The 23965-nt window shown below is 53.6% G+C and overlaps 2 protein-coding genes across 3 annotated transcripts in view; one reads left to right on the top strand and one right to left on the bottom strand.

The window, feature by feature from the left end:
• Positions 1-13559, bottom strand: part of ZNHIT3 (zinc finger HIT-type containing 3) — a 24293-nt gene extending 10734 nt beyond the window's left edge. The window contains exons 1-2 of one of the 2 annotated variants that reach the window (XM_059669748.1): positions 13426-13559; positions 12765-12841 (exon numbers count right to left, since the gene is read on the bottom strand). The gene's annotated coding sequence lies outside the window, so the exon portion shown is untranslated. Of the gene's footprint in view, positions 1-12764; positions 12842-13348 lie in introns of both variants that reach the window. The other variant, XM_059669746.1, reaches the window with a different exon arrangement.
• Positions 13406-22457, top strand: CA4 (carbonic anhydrase 4). Its single transcript, XM_059669745.1, has 8 exons — positions 13406-13539; positions 18376-18426; positions 19108-19263; positions 19907-20052; positions 20143-20226; positions 20501-20564; positions 20732-20898; positions 21766-22457. The coding sequence occupies exons 1-8, from the start codon at positions 13482-13484 to the stop codon at positions 21958-21960; spliced, it is 921 nt and encodes a 306-aa protein (XP_059525728.1). The 5' UTR covers positions 13406-13481; the 3' UTR covers positions 21961-22457.
• Positions 22458-23965: the final 1508 nt, after the last annotated feature.

Consider the following 23965-nt stretch of genomic DNA (forward strand, 5'->3'; position numbering starts at 1 on the left):
AATGACATGGTTGCCCAGTGAATTTATCATAATCGTGATGGCAGTGATGTTGGGCAGCATGAAGAAACTGGGTAGAACTACTAGGGCAGAAACTAGTCCAGAAAAGAGGGGTCAGTAGGATGCCAGAAGGAGCAGACAGGTGGCTGCATTGGTGCCCGGGACCAAGCCTACACTGGACCTACCATGTCCTGTTGCCCCAGAACCCCAAGGGTGACCATTATGGTAGCCCAGGGCCCAGTCATATCTCCTCAGCATCAGTCAAACCTCAGCTCAGATTGGGAGCGGGATGAGGTACAAGTGGAGGCAAAAGGGTGGATAGTGAGTCCTGTTGCTTGACTCTTGAAGCCCGCCCCCTCTCCTGATCCAGGATGCCTGCTGGTGCAACCTGGATGAATGAAGACAGGCAGTGAGGCTCAGCCTGCTGAAGGAACACATCTGTGTGGGCAGGAGTGGGCAGTCCACCAGCAGTTGAAAAAGTCTAACTCCACCCCAACATGTGAGCCCCATACTGTGGCCCCCATGGCAACAGATTAATAACTAGTGTCACCCTGGGCATCATAGTGACCCCAAAAGGCAACGTGGATATTAGCAAACCCATTAGGCATATGGGAAGACAGAGGGTCAGAGAAGGCATGGGAAAGTACTAGCACCCCCAAAGACAAACTTCTGGTGTTCAATTCACTCCAACATCCTCCTCCCTGTTCCTTGTTCTCCACTTCATTCATCCAGGACCTGGTGATAATGGAGGTCCCTTCTGTCAGACCCAAACAGCTCTGATTACCATGGTAATTAATAAACAACCACTCCAGGGTTCTCAACAACATAATCCTTCTGGGGGCGGGGGGACAGTAGGAGGGATCTTACTACCTTAGGGCCAACATGCCACCCTTTGGCTGGCCTGACACAAGCACATGAATACCACCCGGCGAGGAAAGGACTGCCAGTCAGACCCAGGGGACAGGTGGGGGCCTGAGGAAGTGCAGCAGGTGCCTCCTCACCCGCTGGGCCTGCAGGCAATGAGCCAGAATGCTGCTTCAGCTTCTCATCACGGAGTTGAGCCACAGCTGTGCCATGCTGTTACTGGGGAAAAACATGAATCCAAGTCCATCCAGCAGGCCTGGCAGAATGAGGGAACCTGAGGGGCCACGGCAGGGGCCACCGGAAGGAGGCCAAGGTGGGAGCCCTCTCATCAGATCAAAAGATTGGCGGCCCGAGTGTCCACATACGAACCAGAAGAAACCCACCACTGGGGCACCCGGGATTGAGGCAGAAGAACATGAGTGTGATCCTAATGTGGCGACGCTGGGAAGCACGGAGAAACCAGGTGCAGCGCCTTGCAGCAGGGCCCAATTCAGAAAAGAGGGCACTGAGCAGCCGGAAGGCACACTGTGTGCTTCCCCGAGCCCCGGCGGGGCCTGCTGCTCCTCAGCTCCTGCTCTGCCCCTAAGCATTCTTCCGCAGCCTTCTCCTGCCTTCTTGTCTTCAGTCTGGGGCACAGTGTGAAGCCCAGAGGGAGACTAGATACTAGTTGCCACCCAGTAGGTTCCAGGTGAGCTGAGCCTGCAGCAAGTGCCCAGTTGCCAGTGTCCCGCACTGCCAGGCACGGCTCCCAGCCCAGTCTGACCCACGTGGCAACAGTGCCAGGGCTGGACTAGGTGCACAGCCCACAGGGCCTCAGCAGCCCACATGCCAAAGAGCTGGCTGCTGGGGAGGGGGCAATGTGGTGCCCTGGGTTGCTAGCAAGGGAGCATTTCCTCTGAAAAAGCAGAACCTGAGCCAGCCCAGGGATCCACAAGGGGCTGCTGGGCCCGGGTTGTTGTCCGGAACACCACTGTCTGGCTGCTTCTGGGCCAGCCCTGGGAGGGTGGACAGCCAGCCAGGAGACTGCACCCACCCTCACCCCGTATCCGCTACAAAATGGAAAATGCTAGGTCCTTGGTTCAAAAAACGTTAAGCATTTCGGAATATTAAACCAAGTGCAGCCCCTCTGACACTTCACGAGTTCCACAGCCATGAAGCCCACCCATCCATTAAAGCTCATTAAACTTGAACTGCACTTCAGGTTAACTTAGGGGTTACCTGCTATGGCAGAGCCACTGTCCCCCACCTCCTGGTTTGCCAGAATAAGGGAGGAGGCAGGGCCGTTTGATCTCACCCTCCCACAGGGCCTACGGAGTAGGGAAGTGAGCTATCTATGCAGACTTGCCAAATCTCAGCCTCTTTCTGCAGCTCTGACACCCCCATCCTTCTCCAGGGCATGGGGGGAGCTGGGGTGACACCTGAAAGAAGTAGGTAAGGTGGGGTCGTTAGAGGAGTTTCTGACACATTCTCAGTGGCTTGTCTCCATTTTCCCTCTGATACCTAAGAGATAGGAGTTCAGGTCTTAAAAGAGCTTGCCTATGGTAGTAGTATCGGAAAGTCTCTGGGAGCGAGCTGAAGTTCTGGGTATCAGGGATAGAGTGGACCTAAAGATTTGCTTTCCAGTTCTCTGTTTGCTATTTTATTATCGTTAAATGATGCCCTCCCCACAAATGAAAGACTAGGGAAGGATGGACAGGAGGAAGACCTTCCAAACTGTAAATGGCCCTCAACTGTTGGAAGAGCGGGGGCAGCAGAGGGCGCCATTGTGCAAATACAATCCTGGGAGGAGGCACCCACCGGCACTCATTTTTCTCACACCCTCTCTGAGACAGGTTAGTAAGCCAGGACAAATGGAAAAGGGAAACTGAGACAGGAAGTTGAACAGCTAAGCAGTTTATAGCCATGTAGTAAATCACAAAATCTTATCTTCCCTAACCAAGGACACGAAGAGTAAATGGTTTACACTTCTCCCCAACGGAGGGTAGAGAGCACAAATCACCCTACTCAGGGAGACAGATAACAGAAATCAAGTTAGTGCCATGTGTGCCAGCCACACCCAAGGACAGATGAAGTCAGGGGAATAAATCTCATTTTGGCACTTCAGCATAAAGCTGATGCAATATTCTATTGAAGCTCTCCCCTAAAATTCCTATCTTTAGAAAACAGGTAAGAACCCTCAAGAAAAAGACCCAGCTCGGGCTCTCTCTGGAGCATGTCCACGCCTTTCTTCCCTCTCATTTGTGCATCTCTACTTTTCTTTCCTAAACTCTTAAGGGTCCCCATGAGACTTGCAACTGAGGGAGCAATGGGCAGCGGTAGCTCGTCCTGGGCTGACCCCTGAACTTGTCTCCAAGGCCCCTTTTTCTCTGACTATTCAGTGAGCTAACGGCAGCGCCACCGTGGCTCACTTCTTTCACTGTGACTTTTACTGCTCAGTGAGTCCACGCAGCCCAGCATGGCCCACTTCTTTCCTATAACGTTTCTGTTGAGCCAAAGCTGAGAACCGCCTAGGCGCTCTCTTGTTGCTTCTTCTACGCTAAGCCTTTCCTTGTCTCACTGTTCCCAGCTTTAATAAACATGCTCTCGAAATCACCTGGACTCATATTGTGAAATCTTTCCTGCATGAACCCACACACTACTGGCCGGCCTGAGGCAGACCTGCTCTAGGCCCAGTCCCCTTTCGGTGACCTCTCTACCCTGCAAATCTACAGAAACACCCCTGTTACTCCACCACCACCACCACCACCACCACCACCACCACCACCACCACCACCCCCCCCCCCCACACACACACACACACACTCCCTGTTTTACAGGAACATCAGAAGGCAAAGAGTTAGAACTCCAGGTTCAGATTCTCCAAACGGCCTCGGAGGGTCCCTTAAAGGGTGGTGCCTCCCAAATCTTTTGCCTTCATCCTTATCCCACCTCCAAACTATTTTCATGAGCTGATGATAGTTCTGCTCTGTGAGGAGCCGGGGAGAGAAACTGGGACCCTGGTTTCCTTACCCAGCCTGTGGCCCTGCCCCTCCACTGGGAAGATGTTCCCTGCATCGTTATTTTCCATGGAAAGTGAGCTGATGACACAATTTGGTGTTCAAAAAAAAAAAAAAGAAAGAAAGAAACAGGCCAAATGAAGTCACTTTTGCTAAGCCATATCATTAAACCAAAATTTAATAACTAACCTAATTCAGTTTCAGCCTTTTCCAGGAGTAGAATTTTAAACCAATCAGCCTGGAATTTCCTGATCAGACACTTCTGCATAAGACCTCCTGCCTGAAATAATCCACTCTCTTAATCCCACCTCTTTCTGCTTACAAAAACATTCCACTTTGTACAACTCTTTGGAGTGCCTCTCTACTTGCCAGATGGGATATTGCCTGCTAAAGAGAAAATCACAGGCCCAAAATGCCATCCCTCATGCTAAAAGCCCATTATAACCAAACCTAGATTTAATACTTGATTTAAGTGCAGTGTCAACATCTCACAGGAATGTAATCTTAATGCACCAGTTTGGAATTTTCTGGTCAACCACCAGGAAGGCTCCCTCCAACTGAAAAGAAAAAGATGTCCTGGCCTCAAAATAATCCTTTCTTTGCTTTTGTTACTAGCTCCCTTGCCTGATCCTTCTTCCTATAACAACCTTTCATTTTGTAAAATCCCCCACAGTACCCTTCTAGTTCTTAGATGGTGTGCTACCCAATAGATAAATTGCTGAATAAAGACAATTAGATCTTCAACGTTACTCGTTTAACATGCCTGATTTAGGTCATACTAGCCTCAATAAATTCAAGAAGATTGAAATCATATCAAGCATCCTTTTCATCATAATGGCATGAAAAAATACAAATATGTGGAGACTAAACAACCAATGAATCAAAGAGGAAATCAAACAAAAAATCAGAAACTATCTTGAATAAATGAAAATAAAAACACAACTTTTCAAAATTTATAGGATGCAGCAAAAGCAGTTCTAAGAGGGAAGTTCAGAGCTATACAAACCTACCTAAAGAAAAATCCCAAATAATCCAACTTTATACCTAAAGGAATTAGAAAAAGAAGAACAAACAAAACCCAAATTAAACAGAAGGAAGAAAATTTTAAGATCAGAATGAAAATAAACAAAATAAAAAAACAACAGAAAATATCAATAAAACTGAAAGCTGGTTCTTTGAAAAGATAAATAAAATAGACAAACTCATCAAGGAAAAGAGATTTTAATAAATAAAATCATAAATGAAAAAAATAGAAGTTACACCTGACACCACAGAAATTTTAAAAAATTTTCTGAGCAATTATATCCCCCAATTTGATAATCTAAATAAATGAATAGATTTTTAGAAGTATATAACCTTCCAAGATTGAATCAGAAAGAAATAAAAAATCTAAAAACACCAATTACTAGCAGTGACATTAAAGCAGTAATAAAAAAACTCCCAACAAATAAAAGTTGAGGACCAAATAGCTTCACAGATGAATTCTACAAAACACTTAAAGAAGAATTAATACCTATATTTATTTTTTAAATATATATGTTTATTGATTGATTTCAGAAAGAAGGAGAGAGAGAGAGAGAGAGAGAGAGGGAGAGGGAGGGAGAGAGAGAGAGAGAGAGAGAGAGAAACATCAATGATGAGAGAGAATCATTGACTGGCTGCATATCCCACACTGGGGATGAAGCCCAAAACCGGCGCATGTGCCTTGACTAGGAATAGAACCTGACCTCATGGTTCATAGGTCAGTGCTCAACCACTGGGCCATGCCAGACAGGCAATACTTATATTTCTTAAAGTATTTCAAATATTGAAGAGGAAGGAACACTTCCAAACTCATTTTATGATGCCAGCATTACCCTGACACCAAAACCAGATAAGACATTACAAAAAAAGAAAATTCAGGCTAATATCCTTGATGAACATAGATGCAAAAATTATCAACAAAATGTTAGCAAAACAGATTCAACAATTAATTAAAGGGATTGTACACTATGTCCAAGTGGGATTCATCCCAGGCATGCAAGGATGGTTGAACATCCATATATCAATCAATGTGATATATTACATTAAGAAAATAAAGGACTAAAACCATATGATCATTTCAACAGATGCAGAAAAAAAGCATATGAAAAAATTCAACATCCTCTTATGATAAAAAATCTCAATCATTAGAACTAATAAATGACTTCAGTAAAGTTGAAGGATGATACAGAATCAATCTACAGAAATCTATTGCATTTCTATTCACCAATAACAATCAGAAGAAGAAATTAAGAAAACAAACCCATTTACAATCACATCAAAAAGTATAAAATACCTATGGATAAATTTAGCCAAAAAGGTGTAAACTGTACTCTGAAAACTGTAAGACATTGAAGTAAGAAATTTAAGAAGATATAAACAAATGGAAGGATAAATCTTGTTCATGGATTAGAAGAGTTAATGTTGTTAGAATGTCCTTACCACCTAAAGTAATATACAGATTCACTGCAATCCCTATTAAAATAGCATTCTTCTCAGAATTAGAACTAATCCTACAATTTATATGAAACCACAAAAGACCCTGGATAGCCAATGAAATCTTGAGAAAGAATAAAGTGAGAGGTATCAGGCTCCCTAACTTCAAACTATACTACAAAGCTACAATAATTAAAACAGTATGGTACTGGCATAAAAACAGATACATAGATCAACAGAATAGAGAGCCCAGAAATAAATCCTTGTTTATATGGTCAATTAATCCATGACAAAGGAGGCAAATATATACAGTGGGGTAAAGGCAGTCTCTTTAATAAGTGATGTTGGCAAAACTGTACAGACATGCAAAAAAAGAAATATACAAAAATAAACTCAAAATGGATGAAAGATAAATGTTAGACTTGAAACTATAGAACTCACAGGAAAAAACAAAGGCAGGAAACTCTCTGATGGTGCTCTTATTACTGTCTTTTTGGATATATCTCCTTGAGCAAGGGAAACAAAAGAAAAAATAAACAAATGGGACTACACTAATTTAAAAAGTTTTTGCACAGCAAAGGAAACCATTAACAACACGAAAAGAGAGCCTACTGAAGGGGAGAAGATATTTTCAAATTATACATCTAACAAAGAGGTTAATATTCAAATCTAAAAAATAACTCATACAATTTTAACAGCAAACACCCCTCCCCAAAAACAATGCAATTAAAAAATGGACAGAGGATCTGAATACACATTTCTCCCAAGAGGACATCCAGATGGCCAACAGACAAATGAAAGGATGCTCAACATCACTAATCATCTGGAAAATGAATATTAAAATCATAATGAGATATCACCTCACACCTGTCAGAATGGCTATCATCAATAAATCAACAAGTAGGAAGTGTTCGCAAGGATGTGGAGAAAAAGGAACACTCCTACACTGTTGGTGGGATTGTAAATTAGTGCAGCTACTATGAAAAACAATATGGAGATTCCTCAAAAATTTACAGCTAGAACTTCCACATAACCCAGAAATTATTCTTCTGGGTATTTATCCAAAGAAAACAAACACATTAATTTGGAAAGATATACGTACCACTTTGTTTACTGCAGCATTGCTAATAATATCCAAGATATAGAAGCAACCTAGGTGTCCATCAATAGATGGACATGATAGTATACAGGATGAAATATTATTCAGCAATGAAAAAGAATGAAAACTTGCCATTTGTGACCACATGGGTGAACCTAAAGGGTATTATGCTAAGTGAAATAAGTCCGACAGAGAAAGACAAATACTGTTCAATCTCACTTTTCTGTGGAATATAAAAAATATTAAATCAATTTAAAAAACCACAACAGCCCTAGCCTGTTTGGCTTGGTGGATAGAGCGTCAGCCTGCAGACTGAAGGGTCCTGGGTTCAATTCCTGTCAAGGGCACATGCCCGGTTTGTGGGCTCGATCCCCAGTGTGGGGCATGCAGGAGGCAGCCAATCAATGATTCTCATCATTGATGTTTCTCTCTCTCTCTGAAATCAATAAAAATATATTAAAAAAACACACACGCAACAGAAACAGATCTACAGATAATAGAGACCAAGCTGATGGTTACCAAAGGGGAAAGGTTGGGGGAGGGGAACTTTTTCTAAGACCCCAATTCATGAATTGCTTAATAAAGCCCATTAGAGCTTCAGATTTACTCAGTTGAATTTTTGGTGTCTTTTATTTATTTATTTATTTTTATTTTGTGTGTGTTTTTTAAAATATATTTTTTTGATTTTTCACAGAGAGGAAGGGAGGGAGATAGAGAGTTAGAAACATCGATCAGCTGCCTCCTGCACATCTCCCACTGGGGATGTGCCTGCAACCCAGGTACATGCCCTTGACCGGAATCGAACCTGGGACCCTTCAGTCCGCAGGCCGACGCTCTATCCACCGAGCCAAACCGGCTTCGGCTATTTTTGTTTTTTTAACACTCGGTACATTGTGAAGCTGCAAGGTGACATTTGTGGCGGCTGTGAGGTAACACGGACTCATGTTTACAGTAAAATGTGAAAGTTAAAAAGCAGGACGCTAAGTTGTTCACTATGTCAATAGTGTTTTGCATGTTGATAAAGACTAAAAGGGAAGGCTGGAAAATGAAACGGATGCAGTAAGGTTATTTTCTTAAGATTTTTTTCCCTTAAAACTATGTCAAATTATAAAATGGTTGCCTTTAGAAGACAAGGTTATTGGTCACGCTTCCCCCTTGCTTCTTCCCAAAGATTCTACATTGAGTAGATATTATCTGGATAATCAGAGAAAAGGAAACTACAACACCCCCCTCTCCCCATCCCCACCCCCTCGCCATGCTCACATGCCGCACACCCACAAAGAAGTTGTTGCCACAGCATTCATGGAGTAGGGACTGTCCCCCCTTCCCCCCAGGCTGCCTGCGTGGCTCTTCCCTTTTCTCCCCACCTGGTTGCACCCTCATCGCCCTCCTTAGAGGTCCTTCCACTACAAAGCCAGAACGTAAATGAATACACTTGGAAAATGCAAGGAAGTGCTGTCAGATCTCAGCCTCCTGCTGTTGTCAGCCTGGGCTCTGGCGGCTGAGACGCGGAGAGGGGCGGGAGAGCCATGGGGGAGTTTTCCTGAGCTCTGCAGGGCAGGAACAGAACATATGTCCTCTCCGGAGCCAGATTATTCCGTGCTTGTTCCTGCTGTTATGACTTCAAAATGTTCAGGGGCAGAAGTGCCTGCCAGTCCCTCTAAAAAGGAAGCCCTTGTCTTTCCCCATGAGGACCCCCAGCACTCTCTCTGTCCCCCCCTTTTTGCTCCCGCGGGATTCTCTCCACAGTGCAGAGAAAGAAGGTAGGTTTGAAGGTGGGGGGAGAGGGACTGCAGCCTCCACAGATGCTGGCAGGAAAGGAGCTTTCTTGTCTCTGCTAGACTATGGCAGAGATCCAGGTTGGGGAGTGGTGGAGCTGAGGCTATTGGTTAAACCTTGTATTACATGTGGGTTTAATCTCAATATCCAGGGATGCAAAAGCTGCAGTCTCTGCAAACCTACTTATCTACTAATAAGAGGAGACTGCAGAAAGCAAGGGGAGCTGGGGGCTGGGGGTCCCCATGGAAGAAAGGTGTGTTTCGGGGAATGAGATGGCATGGAAAGAACATCGGGGTGAGGGAGACCAGGGTTCAAATCCCAGCTCTGTTCTCTCCTTGCTGGGCAACTTGGGCGAGTCACTGCCCTCTCTGAGCCTCAGCTTCCTCTCTGTAACTCAAGGATCCCTGTCCCTTTCTAGGGCTGAGTGGCTGAGTCTGTTTCCTGGCCTATAAAATCAGGATCTTGATATCTACCCCTTATCGAAGGACAGATCAGTCCAGCCTTCTAATCCCAACTAACAAATCCTACCCATCTGGTGCCAAATACCTCTCCAGTTTCCTCTCAGCACTCTCCCCTCTCACGTGATGCTCCTACCCACCCAGCCCACCTCCACGCCTTTTCTCATTCTGTTTCCTCTGCCTGGATTTCCCTTCCTTTTGGGGATTAACAACTACTTGTCTTCTAATACTCAGCTCACCTCCTCCAGGAAGCTTTCTTAGATTCCCGGCCTCCAGCTGGGTGAGGTGCCACTGCCCTGGGCTCCTGTAATATTCACGGGCATATACCACTGTTGCCCTCACAGTGATTACAGCTGAGGTTTATTGAGCTTTCTAAGTGCCTCGCCCTCTACCAGACCCTTTACCCAGCATCATCTAGTTAAATCCTAACCATACCTATGGGGGGGAAGTGTCTTTGTTCTCATTTTGCTGATCAGAACACTGAAGAGTAAGTGTCCAGGTTGGGATGTGAACCAGGGCGGTGCCATGCCAAAGCCCATTAGAAGTTTTTGCTACACACTCTGTCTGCCCATGTCACCCCTTGAACGCAGGTAGTTTTCTGTTTTGAGATATGTTCAATCCTTCCTCTCACCTGTGGATACCACGAGTGCAGTGCTGAGATAGGTGCCTCCGCCCCACTCTGCCAATCAGAGTCCCAGGAAGGGCTGAGTCCGAAACTCACATTTTCAGGGCCCTTGCAGTTGGGGCTTCCCTCTTGCCCTTCAGCCTTGCTCATCCCGCCCTAAGCCTTGGAATCTAGGAAGAACCATGATGCCAGGGCCCCTCCCTGGACTCAGCCCCATGTCCCCAGCCACCTGATGTTACAGCCACACCTGCCTCAGGTCAGGTTTAATCCAGGAGGAGGGACCTCCACTGAGAGGTCATGGTCACGTGTACTAATGTGTCCCACCTGGCTTCAGCTCACTGAATGCTCACAGTAACCTAAGAGGAAGTGAGGGGTATGGTTTTCACTTTACAGATGAGGGAAACTGAGGCTCTGCTGACATCAGAGCAAGTGGAGGCGACCAGATGTGACCCCACAGTTGTCTGACCGCCAAGCCTTCTGGCTTGCCCACTGCCCCCCTCCTGTTCCTGGAAGGGCCTTGTACGTGCAGATCCTCAGAGGATGAGAACTATGATTCAACTCTGCATCTGTCTCGGGTCAGCGTGACACCCAGACACCAGGACGGTTGTGAAGTGTGGGCTGGGAGGGGCAGGCTCACAGCGAGCCCAGTAACTTTACTGGCAGAGGTCAGAAGGGCAGAGATTGCCATCCCCACCTTAGAGATGAGGAAGTTGCAAAAAGAGAGGAGTAGGAAGGTTGCCCAAGGTTGCCCCTGAGTCAGAGGAAGAGCAGGGATTAAACCCACAACCTCGGTGTGAGGCTCTAACCAACTGAGCTACCCAGCCAGGGTAGTGATGCCCATCTTTTACCTCCTCCCCTGCCCAAGCTTTTTTTTTTAAATCCTCATCCAAGATATCCTAAGAGAAAAGGGGGTGGAGGAGAGGGGGAGAGGGAGAGAGGGAGGGAGGAAGAAAGAGAGGGAGGGAGGGAGAGAGAAAGATCAATCGGCTGCCTTCTGAACATTCTCCAACCAGGGATCAAAAATCGCAATCCAGGCCCTAACCGGTTTGGCTCAGTGGATAGAGCGCTGGCATGTTGACTGAAGGGTCCCAGGTTCGATTCTGGTCAAGGGCATGTACCTTGGTTACCAGCACATCCCCAATAGGGGGTGTGCAGGAGGCAGCTGATCGGTGTTTCTCTCTCATCGATGTTTCTAACTCTCTATCCCTCTCCCTTCCTCTCTGTAAAAAAATCAATAAAATGCATTTTTTAAAAATCACAATCCAGGTATGTGCCCTGACCAGGAATCAAACCTGCAACCTTTTGGTGTACAGGATGATGCTCAACCAACTGAGCCACTCCAGCCGGGCTCTCCTTCCCCATCTTGCTGGCCCCAAAACACAATAGGGGTGCACCGACCTGAGAAGAGCATAATTACCTAGGGAGCAGCTCCCCCTCCCACACTCCTCTCCCCTGGGGGCTCCAATGCAATGGGTTTTGAAGTGAATTGAGAGTCGCTGATCAACAGTCCCTTAACCCCACAAATGTTTCCAAGTCTCTCTCCTGCCAGGTGGGGCTGGCCTGGGGTCACTGGACCCTCTGAGGTAGACCTCATTCCCTGCCCGTCCACGGTCCTGAAGGATTTATAGCCCTGAGAACAACCATCCACTTCCCCAAAAAGGCCCTTGGGGAAATCCCTCCCAGGACCAGACTGGTGATTCAAGTCTAAAGCAGTGAGGACAATAGGCCCCCCCCACCCCACCCCCCCAACCTGGAGCCTGAGGGGGGGGGCCTCTGCCTCCGTAAGATCAAAGGTGCTCCTGGGGCTGAGTGATCCTGGGCCAGGAGAGGGGGCGGGGGGAAGCTCTACCCAAGAAGGAAGCCCCTTTCCCCAGGTATTCTTGGGGAGGCAATCCCTTTTCAGAGGTCCCGAGCCTAGGTTCAATGGCTGGTGGGGGCTGAGCAGTTGACAACAGCAGGGAAAGGGCCTAGATCAGAAAATGGGGGGCTTCCTGTTGATGGAGGGGGGCCCCGGCCCACTGCCTGGCTCCCCATCCCTCTTCCTCACCCAAGTCTGAGATTCCCAAACTGCCACGGAGGCCCGCACCCCATGCGCAGTGAGAGGAGGAGAGAGGAGAGCTGTCAGAGCCGCCAAGGAGACCAGAGGCGTTGCCGCGGGGACGCACAGCTCCGCACCCTCCCGAATCGAGAGGCAGCTTCCTCCCTGCGGCCCCCACCCCTGCCCCATCGCCCCAAAGGCTAGGCTTCCCTCAAGGGAGCTCGTCTCTCCCTAAACTCGTCGGGAGATCCTGGCGCAGGAGAGAACTAGGGCTCCATTCAGACACCATCTCTTCTTTCCCTCTCATCTCAGGGGTGGCGGGTGGCTCCACAGGACCCGGGCCCCCCGCCCTGACCCCGCAGGTTGCGCTCTCATGGAGCTCCTTTGCAATTCATTTCTCAATTCTGCCCCCTCGCCCCCCTCCTGCTCTGGGCATCACATGGACACTCACGGTAACTTAGGGGCCTCTTCACTCTGTTGAAAGAAGGGTCTTTGTTCTGCTTGGAAATTAAGTTCTTAGGGAGCAGCCTGGGAGGAAAGAGAAAACGAAATGGGACAGAGGATCAGCGGCCACTGCCTGGGAAAGAGACGCAACCCTCCGAGTGGCGACGCCGGAGTCAGCGCACACCAACGCGCATCCTCAACTCTGTCCTCCCTCCCAGGCTACCTCCACAGCCCGCCCCAACCCTAGGCGTCCTGAGGCCCCCGAGACCCCAGAGGCACCCCGAGGTCCCCACGGGCTTCTCCAGAGGCGAGAGCGCTGCTCCGGGGCCGCGCCAAAATGGTCCAAGTCAGGAATCCGGGCACCTTGCGTGGCTCAAGCACCTTGCGATGCTGCTACCCTGATCCCAAACCAGGGATGGTGTGGAACGGGGTGTGGCGGGTAGGGGGTTGAGGGGGGGGGGGAGGGTGCTCCTCTGAGAGGAGAGGACGCAGAATCGGTGGGGGTGCCTGTTGCCTAGAGCGGGGTGGGGGGTGGGTGGGTGGTTTCAGGACAAGGGGAGGGGAGGCCCCGCCAGGGGGAGGAGCCGCTACCCGCGTCCCGTGGATCGGGGCTCCCTCCCGTCGCGGCTCCGCTATAAAACCCCGGCCCTTATGGCCGCAGCACCCACGGCGGCCTCCTCGGCGTGCGACCCCCGGCTCGGCGGCGTCTTTGCTCCCGCGCAGGATGCGGCTGCTGCTGGCGCTCCTGGCCCTCGCCGCCTCCCGGCCCTTGGCCCGCGCAGGTGAACGCCTGGGCTCCGGCCCCTGCCCTCGGGTGGCCCGCCCGCGCCCCCAGCCCCGCGCTCCGGCCCAGGCTGCGCCCGCGGCCACCGGTGCGCGCCGGTTGCGCGTCCGTCCCGGGCGGCGCGTGCGCGGGGAACGGCGACTGCGGGCGGCCGGGGCGTGAGCGAGCTCGTGGGCGCACACGAACGACCACGTGCTGTGCGGGGGAAGCGTGTGCCCGCGGGTGCGCGGCGGTCCCGGGCGAGAGGAGCGCGCGGGGCCGTGGGGAGGATGCTTCTCCCGCCGCCTTGACGCGCGCCGCTGCTTCTCGCCCTTTCCGGCGTCGCAGGCGGCTCCTGGTGCCCCCGTTTGTCGCTGTGCGCCCCGGGGGCTGGGGGCTGGGGGGCTGACCCTTCCTCTCCGCCCGGAGCTACTGCAACACACTGGGTGTGGCGGGGCCTTGGCACCCCCGCCGCCGACCCTGAGTTCCTCGTCCCCGGGGGCTGCCGCCTTCCCGCGCCTCCCCGCCTCCCCGCGCTGTGTCCGGAGCCCGGCTGGGGACACCCGGAGACCCGAGGTCCCCGGTTGAGCCGGTCTTTCCGGCCGGGGTGATTTTCGTTTAAAGATTAATGGTGAGGCCAAGCTCTTAATTATTCTCCTAGTTGGGAGGCGGCAGGAGAAATGTGTTAATATTTGATAAGGAACTGAAGGCGCTTCCAGCGGCGGGGCGCAGGGACCGGGAAGCACCTTTTCTACGCCTCCCGGGGCCCACCCCCTTCCCGAAGCCCCCACTGCGCGTCCCCGGCTCAGCTCCCCCTAAAGTTAACCACGGTCCTGGGTGCCCATCGGACCAAACCTCCTCTCCAAAGACCAAACCGCCTCTCCAAAGACCAAACCGCCTCTCCAAAGCCAGGTGCTCCTCCCGTGGAGCGGAGCGCGGAGTGCGGGGCGAGGGAGCCTCTGCACAGGGGGAGCGGGTGCGGGACGGGGCGCAGGACAGCCTGGCGGCCTGGGGGAGGAGGGCCGGGTTGAGGGGCATCTTGCAGCGACTCTCAGGAGAGGAGGAAAGAGAAAAAAGGCAGTGAAAGGGTTCAGAGCAGGACTCCCTGCGATGTGCCACTTGGGCCTGTGACTTATCTTGAGCTGAAGGCAATCGAGAAACTGTTACCTCTCCCTGGAAGACTTTAAATTGGGGCCTTGCCAATCAGAAGAGTCATTACCAGAACTGACCTTTTATGACTTAGCTATGAGGCAGGGCAGACTTCTAACTACTGAGCACCCGCTCTTCTTATGTTTTGGGTGTGAACTGCCTTACCTCATCCTTAGCCCAGAATGCCATATGGACCTCATTTTCCCTTTCTCGGAACCGCTCATGCATGTGGGGTTCCCACACGTACATACGAGATTAAACTTGGTCATTTTCTCTTGTTAATCTGTCTCAAGTCTATCTGGTGATCCCACAGCCGAAAGACCCCAGGAGGCGGGTAGGGGTAAGTGTGTTCCTCCCTTTCACAGCAGGACGTGAACATTTCTATTTATTTTATTTTTTTAATTTCCTTTTATTGATTTTAGAGATGAAGGGAAGGGGAGAGATAGAAACATCAATGAAGAGAGAGAATCATTGATTGGCTGCCTCCTGCACATCCCACACTGGGGATGGAGCCCACAACCCAGGCATGTGCCCTTGGCTGGAATCGAACCTGGGACCCTGCAGTCCGCAGGCCGACGCTCTGTCCGCTGAGCCAAACCAGCCAGGGCTGAACATTATTATTTAGAATTGGACCTTTGAAACCTATTAAGCAGACAGGCTCAGTAGAAAGAGAAAGGTTTTGCAATTAATTCGGGTGTTCTGTGGCTGTGTGGCCTCGGGTAAGTCACTCTCCGTTTTCTCATTTACAAAGCAGGATAGTAATTAACTTCACGTGTGGTTTTAAGGGTCCCCATAAGCCAGTGGGTGTATGTGCTCAGTGTGGTGCATGATGGCTAGGATGGCTCTACCACTGGCCTGCGCCAGCCAACCAGGGCCTGACCTCAGCTGCCCCCTCACACAACCGGTGCTCCTTTTAAGGCCTGGGCCCTGCGTTCCTGCACCCATTCCATCCCTCAGGGAACTTGAGGCCGGAGAAGGACCGGGCTGCACACTGAGTCCCCAGAGCATCTGCTGCCGTGAGAGGAGGGGAGAGGATAGGGGGCCCCTCAGTCTCAGCCTCCGGGCCAGGACTTGCAGAGACTTTGCCCAGGACACATTTGGGTTTCGCTGAGCTGGTTTTCAGGATCCCTTCCTCCCCCCAGAGTGGGAGGGTGGGGTGTCCAAGGTCCATCGGAGGGAGGTTCTTCAGTTGTCTCTACAGAAGGGGGGGTCAGAGGTGGAACGTCAAGGCTGGGGGACAGTGGCTGGGTGATTGGCATGGTGGTTAGTCTCTCACTCTGCTTCTGGTTAGGGCAGGTAGGGTAGGGGGAACCTGGAGCTTGGAGCCAAGACCTAGGTGAGGGTAGCCCCCCTCCTTCCCGGGCCCTCTTGGCGGGGGGCGGGGGGGGGCCGAGACAGGCGGGTAACCCTCAGCAAGGGCAGCCCTCTCGTGAACGGTGAACAAATACAGGAACCTGAGCGGGTGTGCGACCTGCCACCTCTTGCCTAAAAGCCACCTCTCTACCCTCGGCCCACAGACAGACCTGACCCCTGGCCTTGGCCCCATCAACATTGTGTTTTCCTGGCTCCAGCCTCCTGAAGAGGGTAGTTACAAGAGCATTCATCCAAGCAGGTCAAAAGTTTCTATGATTAAGACAGTGGATCAGAGGTTACCATTACAAACGCAGGAGCCGTCGCTGGCAGGAAAGAGCAAATTCCTAAGAAAGCTTAGCCTGAACCAAAGAGGCCCTGGGGAGGCTCAGAGGGGGTTCCGCCCTTCACAGCTGACTCCCAGGACTCTGGTCTAAGGAAGGCTTCCCTTGGAGTGGCTTTCCCATGAGCCTCCAGTCCAACTTGACCTTGGAGGCCCCTTCTGCCTCCGGGACCTCTGAGAGGTGAAGACACAGGAGGATTGTAACAAGGAGCTCGTCACTGGGGCAGGTGGCCTCCCACTCACCGTCTCCTGGGACACTCACTCCTGCCTGAGGAAGAACTTAGGGCTCAGAAGTCCGTGAACTCGCCCGCAGAGAGAGATTAAGCCAGAGGCAGCCAGGGGTCCGCTCCAGCATCAGAGCTCTGCCACCCACAGAGGGGCCTGCATGGGAGTGGCCGCTCGCCCTTGCAGAGTTGACCCATATGGGGGTTCCAGAGGCAGCAACTCCAGGGGCAGCAGAGCCCTGTCCAGGGAAAGACACTCAGGGACTGTCCCTCTGGAAGCGGCTGTCCCAGCAGGGGCCTGGCCCCCTCCAAGAGGGCCGGGGAAGGAGGCGGGCTGACCCAGAGCTGAGGGACTGGAACACCCAAAGTGGTTCTGAGGGTCCTGGAGCAAGAGGGTGTCCAGCTTTCTGTGAGTGCTCACTCCTGGCCTCAAACTCTTCCTCCCACTCCCTAGCGAGACCCCGACCTCCTCCTGGCTCCCTCCCCACCCTGTCCCCATTCCAGGGACCCCAGAGAAGGTGGGTTTGGATGGGGGGCGGCCCAGGCAAGAAGGTGGGGGGAATGGAGGGATGCTCAGAGGACTGAGCTCAGGCTGAGTGGGAAGCCGTGCTTTTCTTAGGAATTTCCTCATCCCTGAATTCTTTCCAACTCGGCTTTTGCCATCTGTGCACTTACAAGAGGCCAGAGGGAGGGAGGCAAGGGAAGGGAAGGGCTCAACAGGGACTTGGCTGAGTTCCAGGCTACCTGTAACACGCCTGCCATCTCATTTAGTCCTCCTCCCAGCCCAGTGAGGTGGGTGGTGGTGTTCCACTTTACAGATGATAAAACTTAGGCGTAGAGAGATTGACTTGCTCCTAAACCCACAGCTCCTCAGCCAGAATTCCAGCTCCAGCTCCAGATCAAATGCTTTGTCCACCCTGCTGGTCCAGCCTTTAAAAAAATATATATCGATAGACTTTAATTAGAGCAGGTTTAGGGTTACAGAAAACTGAGCAGAAAGCAGAGGGCTCCCGTGTGCTCCCTCTGCCCCTGCACAGTCTCCCCTCTTGTCAACATCTTGCATTTGTGTGGCATGTTTGTGGTGCAGCCTTTCTGCAGAGATGCTGGTTCTACCAGCCTGAGGCAGAGCCGGGATGAGAACCTGAGTCTGTCTGGTCCCAAAACTCAGGAGTGTGGGGTGGTGGGACAGGGGTACAGGCTTGGCTGTCTTCCTTGCTGTGGGGCTGTGAACGTTTAGCCAAGAATGGGTCTTACTAACAGAAGAGGGAGGGGCCAGCCTAATCTCCTGGAGGCATCCCCCCCACATTGGTCAACTCTGGGAAGGCAGCCAGAAACTGGCTCTGTTGTCCTAATCCCCCTCCTCCCCTCTCACCTCCCTTCCAGGTTTGGGTTGGAGGAGGGAGGGGGAGGCTGATGAGAAACCTGGGGGCCTTGGAGCCCTGCCTGCCTGAGAAAGGAGAACCCCAGAACCCGTGTCTTGGGGAAGGATGACCAGCAGATTAGTCACGTTCTTGCACTGACTCTTGCCCCATCCCCACCCACAGTTTCTTCTTAAGTGTCCTCTCCTAGGAACCCGCCACCCCAACCCCAGGGGGGCTTTGACTCCAGGGAGATTGCAGCCTCTGACCCACTGTGCGCGCACACGCGCACACACACACACACACACACACACACACACACCTGGTGTGGCTTGTGTGCACACAGTTCACGTGCGCTCCTAGGGGCCTGTGGCTGCACAGGTGCACGGACACAGGCGCACAGGCCTCACTCCTGCCTCTCTCTGCTCCAGAGTCACACTGGTGCTACGCGGTTCAAGCCAAGGACTCCAAAAACTGCGTGGGTAAGTCCAGCGAGCCTTGGAGACACAAGGATGGTGGGAAGGACGAAGGACAAGGGTGCCCCGCCAGCCACATATCAGCTCTGAACACAGGCACACACGCATGCGGGTATACACCCCTGAGCTCAAGGGGCCCTACCCTGGCACCCCCATCACCGTCATCCGGAGGGGGCGTCCTCTGGGATTTCATTGGCAGCAGCAGATGGAGAGACGTTTGACTCTTTCGAGTAAAGTGGAGACTTGCACTTTCTACTCAAACTCGCGAACCGCCTTCCAGCCGCTGCTTTGGTCCTGCCTCTGCGGACAGGGCTGCCCACGGTCACTAGGGTTCAGGCACCAGGCTCCTCCCTGGGTCACATCCCACCTCCAGCCCTTCCAGGGGACCCACTCCTCACCTGCCCAGAGCCCTCCCATCCCCCTTTGAACTCCATCACACAGGTAATCACCACATTTCTCCCCTCACAGCCCAGCAGCCTGAGGCTGTCCCCTCCCCCAGACCTCACAGCCACCTACTGGCCACCCTGTTCCCACCCGGTCCCATATCACTGCCCGCCCCCACATCACTGCCCGCCCAAGGCCTTGCCACACGTGAGCTGGGTGCTTGGTCCCAACCTCCAAGGAGCAGAGGAGGCCACAGCCTGGCGCCAGGCACCCCGAGTCAGCCCGCCTTCTCTCCCTGCTCAGCGCCGGACCAGTGGGGTGGGCAATGCCAGAAGGACCGCCAGTCCCCCATCAACATCGTCACCGCCAAGGCACGGGTGGATGAAAACCTGGGACCCTTCTCCTTCTCCGGCTATGACAAGAAGCAGAAGTGGACTCTGCAAAACAATGGGCACTCAGGTGGGTCCCGGGTGGGCAGGATGGAGGCCTGGGCACTGGTCCAGGGGCCCCTGGGTTCCCTGAGGACGAGGCGGGCACACAGGCCCAGGTCCACTTTGCTGAGGAGAAGCTGGAAGCTCGGAGGGAGGGCGAGGAGAGGGAGGGGGCAGGACAGGCTTTGGAAAGAAGTATTTGCAATACGTCATCAGGTCAGTCTGGGGCTGGGAGGGGGGGTGTTCTGGGAATGAAGGAACACCATGTGCAAAGGTGTGGATGTGAAACAGCCTGGGAGCTGCACGTGGCTCTGTGTGCATAGAGGACAGAGTGAGGCTGGGAGGGGCCGGGGGGCAGGTCACCGAGGGCTGAGGAGGTGGCTATTCCCCCGAGGACGCCAGGCCACCACGGAGGGGGGTTGGAGCAGGGGAGGGACCCACGGAGTTTCCTGTTTGGGGCAGTGGGAGGTGTGCAGAGGGAGAGGCAGATAGGGGGGCCAGGGAACCGTCTAGGGCTGTGCCACCCATCCTGTCCCCTCCCTCCAGGTCCCGGCCTGAAGCCCACAGAGGGTGGGACGTAGTTGAGGTCTTGGTTGGGTGGAGCTGGGAAGAGTGGTTGGAAGAAGCTAGGGGAGGTGAGTACAGGACTCTGCCCCTCCTGTGCCCTTCAGTGATGGCGTCGCTGGGGGACGGGGCCACAGTCGCTGGAGGAGGCCTGGCCTCCCCATACCGGGCCAAGCAGCTGCACCTGCACTGGTCCAGGGTGCTGGATGCAGGCTCGGAGCACAGCCTGGACGGGGATCGCTTTGCCATGGAGGTGAGTGACCCCTCCTGGGGTAGAGCCTTGGCTGGGGAAGGGGGTCCAGCCCCCACAGTTTCCCTCTCCTTCTCTCTCACCTCCCACCAGATGCACATAGTCCACGAGAAAGAGAACAAGAACGAGGCCCAGGACCCCAAAGACGAGATTGCAGTGCTGGCCTTCCTGGTGGAGGTGGGGCCCGTCCGCCAGGAGCTGCTTCTTAGGATCCAGAGACCCGGGATTCGAGCCAAACAGGAGGGGCCTGGGGAGGCCCCTTGTTTCTCAGTGACTTGTACACCCTCCGGGGCACGGGGGCGGGGAGGCGGGGTGGGGAGAAGCTCAGAGCCTCTCGGAGTCTCAGATGCAGAAGCTGCCTGCCCTCCCCACCCCCAGACCAGGAGAACACATTGGGGTCACCACCAGCTCCCCACTAGCCCCTCTCAAGCTCCCTCCCCTCCCGTTCCAGGCTGGATCCAAGAATGAGGGCTTCCAGCCGCTGGTGGAGGCCTTGTCTGCTATTCCCAAACCCAGTGAGTCAGGAAGTCCAGGAGGGGGAGCCTGGGGGTGATGGGAGGGGTGGGGACTTGTTTCTCCAAAGGGGGGCCGGGCTCTCAGAGGGAGGTGTGTGAGGGGGGATCAGCGGCTCAAGAACCCCCTTTTCCCCTCCACTGACAGCGCCCTTTCTCCACCCCACCAGTGATGAGCACCACAATGACGAAGAGCATCAGCCTGTTTGACCTGCTCCCTAAGCAGGAGAAACTGAGGCACTACTACCGCTACCTGGGCTCGCTCACCACGCCGGGCTGCGAGGAGAAGGTTGTCTGGACTGTGTTTGCGGAGCCCATTCACCTCCACGTGGACCAGGTACACAGGGCCCGGCTGAGGGTGCAGCCTTCCAGTGCTCAGCTCCCCAAAATGATTTCTCTGGATCCCCCCAGAGGTCCCCTGGGCTGAGGTGGGGCACCCCAGGGAGCTGAGGGCCTGCTGGTTGAATGCACAGACACTCCCTGCTGGAGACAGACAAGAAAGGTCCCAGCCATCCCATCTCTGGGTTAAGGGCTGGAGGGGAGAGGCTGCGGTGGGGGTGTCAGAAAAAGGCTTCTAAGGCTGCACCCTGGAAAGGAGGTGGGAGTCGGCCAGCTGAGGGCAGGGGGCTCGTGTCCTGGGGAGAGGCGCCTGCGTGGAGGGCCCGGCCGGTCAGGCGCAGCTGAGAGAGGGTCAGTGTAGCCACAGTGGGAAAACAGGTCATTCCTTCCACAGACGGTCCTCCAGCCCCTATAACACACGAGCCTCTGGGGATACAGCAGTGAGTCAGTCCCTGCCCTCCTGGTATTTTGTTCCCAGACAGTGGTTCTCAAAGAGTGGTCCCTGGGCCCACGGCATCTCCATCATCTGGAGACTTGCTGGACATTCAAATTCTCAGGCCTCACTCCTTGCTGAATCAGAAAGCCTGGGGGTGCGGCCTGGCAGTCCAGTAAGCCCCCAGGTGACATGCATGCTCAAGTCCCAGGACCATTGTTCTATGGCAACAGTAGTTGTGATCATGGGCCCTCAGAGCTGTCCGCTCGGCTCAGGGAGGCTAATGGGAATTGAGCGCCACCAGTGCCCAGCACTTTACGTCCCATTCTCATCCACATGGAAACCTGAGAGGTAGGGCTCAGAGGGGCAAGGCGACCGGCCTGGGGCCACACAGCAGGGACACCAGCTCCACCCGTCCCTGTCCCTCTGCAGATCCTTGCATTCTCTGAGAAGCTGTACTATGACAGTGAGCAGACACAGAAGATGACGGACAACGTCAGGCCCCTGCAGCCCCGGGGGCAGCGCCCGGTGTTCAGGTCCCAGGCCCCCGGCCGACTGCTGCCCTTGCCGCTGCCCGCCCTGCTGGCCCCCACACTCACCTGCCTGGTGGCTGGCTTCCTTCGATGATGGCTCACCTCGGGACACTTGACCTCTGCCCTCTGCCCTCAGAGGGCTTGGGCCTCCCTTCCTCTGCCTCCCAGATTGGACTTGGATGATGATTGAAAGAAATATAGATATATTTTTAGAGAAACCTTTCTCAGGCCTGTTTTGAGCTCCCACAACTACCCCTGCCCCGTTCCCCTCAACCTACCCCTGTTCCCTGGAGATGCCTTCGGAGCAGGGACCACGTGGGTGTGAACTCCCTGTCTACACCCCACGTGGAGAGATGCGAAGGCACCCGGGAGCTCCAGCACAGTGAAAGCACAGAGGCCACGCAGAGCCCACGGAGACCCCAGCCAGCGCCCTCTCCTCTGTGCTGGGCGCAGTGGGCGACAAGAGTTCATTTATTTTCCGAAATACTTCTTGAGTGTCTATGTTCTGAACACTGGGGATGTGGCAGGGAATGAGACAGACGAAAACGCCTGCCCTCCTGGAGTTCCCATCAATAAAACAGACACGGTGTACGATGTCTCAGAAGGCACTGCGTGCTCTGGAGAAAGCGGGGCAGGAAGGTGGGCAGGGAGGGCCTCATGGGGAGGGACATCCGGGGGACCTGAAGGAGGCCAGGGAGGAGCCCATCTGGAGCCCGCCGTGTTCAGGCCGGAGGAGGAGGAGGAGGAGGAGGAGGAGGAGGAGGAGGAGGAGGAGGAGGAGGAGGAGGAGGGAGAAAAGAGAGGGGGGGGTGTGTGTGCAAGAGGGAGAGGCTGTCTGGGGGGGGGGGCCTCGACGTAGGGGGGCCTTAAAGTAGGCTGTTTTAGGGATGCTGGTGTTGGGCAGGAGAGACCGGGAGCTGCCAGAGGGTCTTTGCTTTGTGGAGCTGGGGCTGCAGGGTGAGGCGCACGGGGTGCACGTGGGGGTGCTGTGGTAGCCCAGGAGCTGATGGGTCAGAAAAGGACGGAGAGGAGAGGGAGTCACAGGTGGATCCAAGGGCCCCTGACCTTGCACTCGGGAGTTGTCAGTGAAGCCCCTACCACCACTCTCCCCACCCCTCCAGTGCGTCTCTAATGATTTTTCCCTCTGGGACCCGAGGAGGGAGGGAGGCTAGGAGGGGGTAGGTGGGGGGGGGGGGGCCTGGAAAGCCAAGGGAGAAGGAAATAAGGGCCTCCAGAGCCAGGGTTTGAGGGCCCCAGGCTCTCAGACCTCATCATTCAGGGCAGGGCCGGGTTTGGGAGGAGCTTGCGCCTTGAGACCCAGGGGAAGGGGACAAGAGCAGGCCTGCTGGGTGAAGAGGCCTCCACCCCCTGCGCCCCCCCCTCCCCCCGGGGCCAGGGCCAGGGTGCTGTGGGCAACACCTCTAACAGGCTCTCTGTCTGGAGGTGGTGGGCTCCCCACAGGGATCCCGTTACCCAGTGTGAGAAGTGAGAAGTAAGAAGCTGGGTCGCGGGAGGGAGCTGGTTGGAGGAGGTGACCTCCAAACCCTCTCTGACCCTGATCCCCGCAGAGTCCCTGACCACCCCCAGCCAAGCCTGGGAAGAGGGAGAAAGGGCTGCTCCCCCTCCCTTTTCCTCTTCGTGACCAAGAATAAGCACCCACCTCCTTTCACTGGTGACCACACAGCTGTGGGTGGCAGGCGGGAGGAGAGTGCCATTGCATCACCATGGCAACAGCAGGCAGCCTGTGTCAGCGGGGGGTATGTGGACACTGAACCTGTTCTCTTTGGTTCCCACGGCTGCCTGCAGGGGATCTAAGATCTAAGTGGCACACCAACCCCGCCCCCCATTCCAGCTCAGGGCTCTCAGAAGTCCGAACCTCCCCTTTGCCCCTTCTACACCCCACCTCCCATCCCTACCCTGCCCTCAAGGCAACATTCAGTGAATAACATGGTAGCAGAACCAGGAAGTCCCAGCTCTTTGCAAGAGACTGGGGAACCTTGGTCTCTCCAACCCCGGGCAGAAGGCACACCGCCCTCCCCCATCCCCCTGACCCCACAATAATAAACAATAATAAACCTGGCCAGTGGGGGCCAGAATGG

Source organism: Myotis daubentonii, chromosome 16 (assembly GCF_963259705.1).
Source record: "Myotis daubentonii chromosome 16, mMyoDau2.1, whole genome shotgun sequence".
In the NCBI taxonomy this organism is placed as follows: Eukaryota; Metazoa; Chordata; class Mammalia; order Chiroptera; family Vespertilionidae; genus Myotis; species Myotis daubentonii.

Excerpts from the sequence above, each read along its gene's own strand:
- CA4 (XM_059669745.1), top strand. The coding sequence starts at position 13,482 with ATGCGGCTGCTGCTGGCGCTCCTGGCCCTCGCCGCCTCCCGGCCCTTG. Across the intron at positions 13,540-18,375 it reads CCGGCCCTTGGCCCGCGCAG|AGTCACACTGGTGCTACGCG; the intron begins GTGAACGCCTGG and ends TCTCTGCTCCAG. Across the intron at positions 19,264-19,906 it reads GCAAAACAATGGGCACTCAG|TGATGGCGTCGCTGGGGGAC; the intron begins GTGGGTCCCGGG and ends TGTGCCCTTCAG.